The following is a 5,000-nucleotide window of genomic DNA, read 5'->3' on the forward strand; positions in this document are numbered from 1 at the left end:
AATGGAGAAAAGTGGGAGGTGAACCAGTTGTTGTTTGCGGACGACACTGCGCTTGTGGCAGGATCGGAGGAGGGATTGAGGAAGTTGGTGACAGAGTTTGGGGGAGTATGTGATAGAAGAAAGCTGAAGATAAATGTGGGTAAAAGTAAAGTGATGAGATGTACAAGGGGTGAAAGTGGCAGTAGTCTGGAAGTGAGCATTAAAGGAGAGCGACTGGAGGAAGTGGATAGTTTTAGATACTTGGGTGCAAATGTGGCAGGAAAAGGTGGAGTGAAGGTGTAGGTAGAATGTAGATTGAGAGAGGCGAGTAAATGCCTTGGTGGATTAAAAAGTGTAATGAGGAATAGACATTTGGGAATGGATGCTAAGAGGAGACTATATGAAGGAGTGATTGTACCAACAGCACTGTATGGGGCAGAAACATGGAACATAAGAGAGGAAGAGAGAAGGAGTTTGAATGTGTTTGAGATGAGGTGTCTGAGAAGTATGATAGGGGTTACTAGGCTAGATAGCGTGAGAAATGAGATAAGGAGGAGAACAGGGGTGGAAAGGGGGTTGGGAGATAGGGTTGATGAAAGAGTATTAGGATGGTTTGGACACATGGAAAGAATGAGTGAAGAAAGATTAGTAAAAGAGGTATGGAAAGCTGATGTGGAGGGAGTGAACATGAAGGGACGTCCTATGATGGGGTGGATGGATGGGGTGAAGGGGGCTTTGGGGAAGAGGGGAATGTCTGTTGAGGAAGGACGGGAGAGGACAGAAGACAGGGGTGAATGGAGAATGGTTGTATATGGATGATGTTGTGATGCATGAGGTGGAATGGGTGGGGGGATGGGGGTGAGGTAGTACGTGTGAGCAAATTTTGACGCAGCCCGAAGGGATTTCTCCCCGTCTTCTCCTTTATTCATGGGGGGGACGGAGAGGGGGGGTCGCCGATTTAATGAAGCGGCCTTGCTGTGGATGTGCTGTGTCTTGCGACACTGCTTCTGACCCAGGGCAGTGGACAGGGTGCAGGGATGATCCGTCATCCAGGAGGTGCTAAGATGAGAGGGAGGGTGGAGGGGTGTGGAGTGTATTCAGGGATGGAATGGGTGGGAATGATTTTATGCCTTTTCCTTTTTGGCTACCTCCCTTGTAAGGGGGAAAAAGCCTTGGTATATGTATGTATGTATGTATGTATTATTATTATTATTATTATTATTATTACTATTATCATTATTATTATTATTATTATTATTATTATTATTATTATTATTATTATTATTATTATTATTATTATTATTATTATTATTATTATTATTATTATTATTATTATTATTATTATTATTATTATTATTATTATTATTATTATTATTATTATTATCATTATTATCATTATTACTATTACTATTATTATTATTACTATTATTATTATTATCATTATCATCATCATCATCATTATTATTATTATCATTGTCATTATATATATATATATATATATATATATATATATATATATATATATATATATATATATATATATATATATATTCAACTACCATCACCATATACTGTGTATGTACCGTCGCCCAGTTGTAGATCAGCATCTCTTGATCTTAGGCAAAGAATATCAGGTTCGTTTAACATAGCTTTCTGATTTCCATAGTTGATACTAAGTCATCTACATTTGTGTACTGTATGTCACTTTTGATTTCCTTGTACTTTTTCTGTGCAGTATTACTCTTTTTTTTTTACAATATAATTTCTACGGCTTCTGGCGTGAAACATTTTAGAAGGCTTTCATTTATCTTGTTCAGTTCTATTTTCGTTATCAACCTTGGTTTCACAGACAGACTCCCTTACTGTTGCTCTTTCTTCCACAATAACATCCTTTTTGGTCCAAATGGGATTAGATTTGCCTTCATCTTGTAACTTCCAAGACCTGCCAGTTATTTTGCTTGCTGTGATTTGTAATTTGAATTTTGTTTTTAATGGGCGCACTTCATTTTCAAGTGTATTTAGTTTGATTAGCATGTGCTTAGAGTCATCTTCCGTAATTATGAATATTATTACTCCAAAATATTGCAATCTATTTTCTTTCTTTTTCATCCATGATGTAATATGGTTTTCCTCCAAACCTAATACCATAGTAATTATACTCGTATTTTCCACAACCTTCCTGACAAGAAATTTACTCTTGTTAAGGGATTTCATCAACTCTTCTTCAAATCTATCCCGTTCCTCATTTCTCTACTTCTCCATAGTTTCTTCATTATTTTTTTTCATCTATTATGTTTACCTATTCTAATTGATTTGTTTATCTATTTATTTGTTTATTTGTTTATCATTCATTTATTCATACATTTATTCATTTATTTATGTATGTATGCATTATTCACCCATTTATTTATTTTCTTATTCACACATTCATCTATTTATTAATCAATTTATGTATTTTAGAAATGTATTCTTATTGCGCTTAACCTCTTCACAGACGCAATAGTTATGGTCTTTTATTGTTATTTCATTCACTTCACTACTAATATGGAGTAGATGAATTAGGAAGTCTGCAGATTCTGAATCTTTCCGGGAAAACGCGAGATTTTGCGAGTGGGTGCCAGCGAATGAAATGTTGCTCTGTAACTGAAGTAAACTTCAAAGATGGTATGAAATGGGTGCAGGGGCAGTAATTATGAGTACGGAATTCCAGGGTTCCAAGCAGGGTATCTATGCCGACCTGATGGGCACCAAGCAGGAGGGTCGTATGATCGAGATGACAACGACCGAAATGAACATAGATGGACTGGAGAGGGTACGTCATGGCCAACACGCCTTCGTCCTTGAGGAACTCACGCTCAAGACCCTAATGTCGCAAGATTTTTCCAAAGGAGGTATAAGTAAAAGATTGCGACTTCATTAATATTTATAACTGATTATCATTATTATTGATTAATATTCAGATTAACATTTAATTAACATAATGAACATTCTGAGTACCGGTAATAGTTTTCGGTTGGACCGAAGTTTTGAATCAAGTTTACCAAGATTCCTGCTTATCATTGTAATGTATCGCAACAAGAGTTTAAATTACTTGAATGAGACTGACTAGGAAAAATTGTGAACAAGTAATGACTTTCTTACTAAATTCTGTATTTCATTCTAAACGACAACGTGTATTACAATGAACATTTCAGGTGCATGCCACTTCTACATGATCAGAGAGAAATTCATGCCTTTCTTTTTTGCTATGATCGGAAGGAAGGGAAGCCCACTTGTACCTGCCATCAGTAGGAGGTGAGTTTGTACCCACCAATTGAATCTATTCTATCTGCTGCATGAAAAGGAGCCTCATTAATTTTTTTTCAAACACACACACACATACACACACACACACACACACACACACACACACACACACACACACACACACACACACACACACACACCACGAGCATAGCTCCCCTTCCCGTAAAATACAACTATGTAAATACAACTAGGCAAAGAAGAACTAACGGACAAAATACACAATATAATAAATAGCTCACTCAAAGAAAGAAAGATACCTAATGACTGGAAAAATGCTAACATTGTACCAATATATAAAGGAGGAAACAAGGAAGAATCCACCAACTATAGGCCAGTATCACTAACAAGCACTATAGCCAAAAATTTGTGAGAAAATCATCAAGAATAGATGGGTAAAACATCTGGAAGACAACAAAATAATAAACCCAAGACAATTTGGGTTCAAACAAGGAAGATCATGCACCACAAACTTAATATGCTTCTACTCAAGACTAATAGACATAGTGCAAGAAAGAAATGGATGGGCTGATTGTGCCTTCCTAGACTTGCAAAAAGCTTTTGACAAAGTACCACACAGAAATTTACTAAAAAAAAACTAGAACCCATAGGAGGAATACAAGGGAACCTACTAAAATGGATGGAGGACTTCCTCACTGGTCGAAAGATGAGAATAGTGCTCAGAGAAAAATATTCAGATTGGAAAGATGTGATCAGTGGAGTACCGCAAGGATCTGTATTGGCTCCAATAATGTTTGCTATTTATGTGAATGACATGGACGAGGATGTGAAATGCTACATGAGCTTCTTTGCAGATGACGCCAAACTGTTAAGGAAAGTAGAAACTGATAAGGACTGTGAAGCACTGCAGGAAGACCTGAATAAGGTATAGAATTGGAGTCAGAAATGGGAAGTGGACTTTAATACTAAGAAGTGTAGCATAATGGAGTTTGGAAAAAGCGAAAACAGAATATCAGGAAAATATACAATTGGAACCAATGAGGTAAAGAAGGCAGGATTCGAAAAAGATTTGGGGGTAATTATCACAAACGACTTGTCCTATGATAAACAGATTAACAAAATTGTCGGGGAGGCTTACAACTTGCTAAGATCAATAAAAGTGGCATCTGCATACTTGGACGAAGACATGATAAAAAAAAATATTGGTTACATTGATAAGGTCTAGACTAGAGTATGCGGGGACATTGTGGTCACCCAGTACCAAAAAGAATATAAAGACAATAGAAAGAATCCAGAGAGCAGCAACAAAAATGGCACCTGCACTTGCAAACCTATCATATGAGGAGATATGGGCTAAACTGGAGTTACCGACGCTGGAGCAAAGAAGAGAGAGAGAGGTGACCTACTGACCATCTACAGAATCATGAAAGGCACAGAGATACTTGATAGAGAGGACTTACTAAACTGGGACAAGAGAAACACAAGAGGACATGGAAAGAAAATAAAAAAACATAGCTACAGAAGAGAACTGAAGAAAAACAGTTTTCCAAATAGAGTAGTGGACACTTGGAACAAACTGGATAATGAAACAGTATGCGCAAAAAACATTCATGAATTTAAAAGCAAACTAGACACTGCGAGATACAAAGGCGGGACACCACGAGCATAGCCCCCCTTCCCGCAAAATACAACTAGGTAAATACAACTAGGTAAATACAACTAGGTAAATACACACACACACAACACACACACGCACA

General features: G+C 37.0%; 1 protein-coding gene across 4 annotated transcripts in view; it reads left to right on the forward strand.

Annotated features, from left to right (window-relative positions):
- Nucleotides 1–5,000, forward strand: part of LOC143027250 (glutamate receptor U1-like) — a 36,334-nt gene that overhangs the window by 24,883 nt on the left and 6,451 nt on the right. For all 4 annotated transcript variants that reach the window (XM_076188544.1, XM_076188543.1, XM_076188542.1 and 1 more), the window contains 2 exons: nt 2,690–2,870; nt 3,174–3,273. In XM_076188544.1, the coding sequence (XP_076044659.1) occupies nt 2,690–2,870; nt 3,174–3,273 (281 nt within the window). The remainder of the gene's footprint in view (nt 1–2,689; nt 2,871–3,173; nt 3,274–5,000) is intronic.

The sequence above is a fragment of the Oratosquilla oratoria genome, chromosome 7 (assembly GCF_046742065.1).
Source record: "Oratosquilla oratoria isolate Oo_2021 chromosome 7, ASM4674206v1, whole genome shotgun sequence".
NCBI classification, from domain to species: Eukaryota; Metazoa; Arthropoda; class Malacostraca; order Stomatopoda; family Squillidae; genus Oratosquilla; species Oratosquilla oratoria.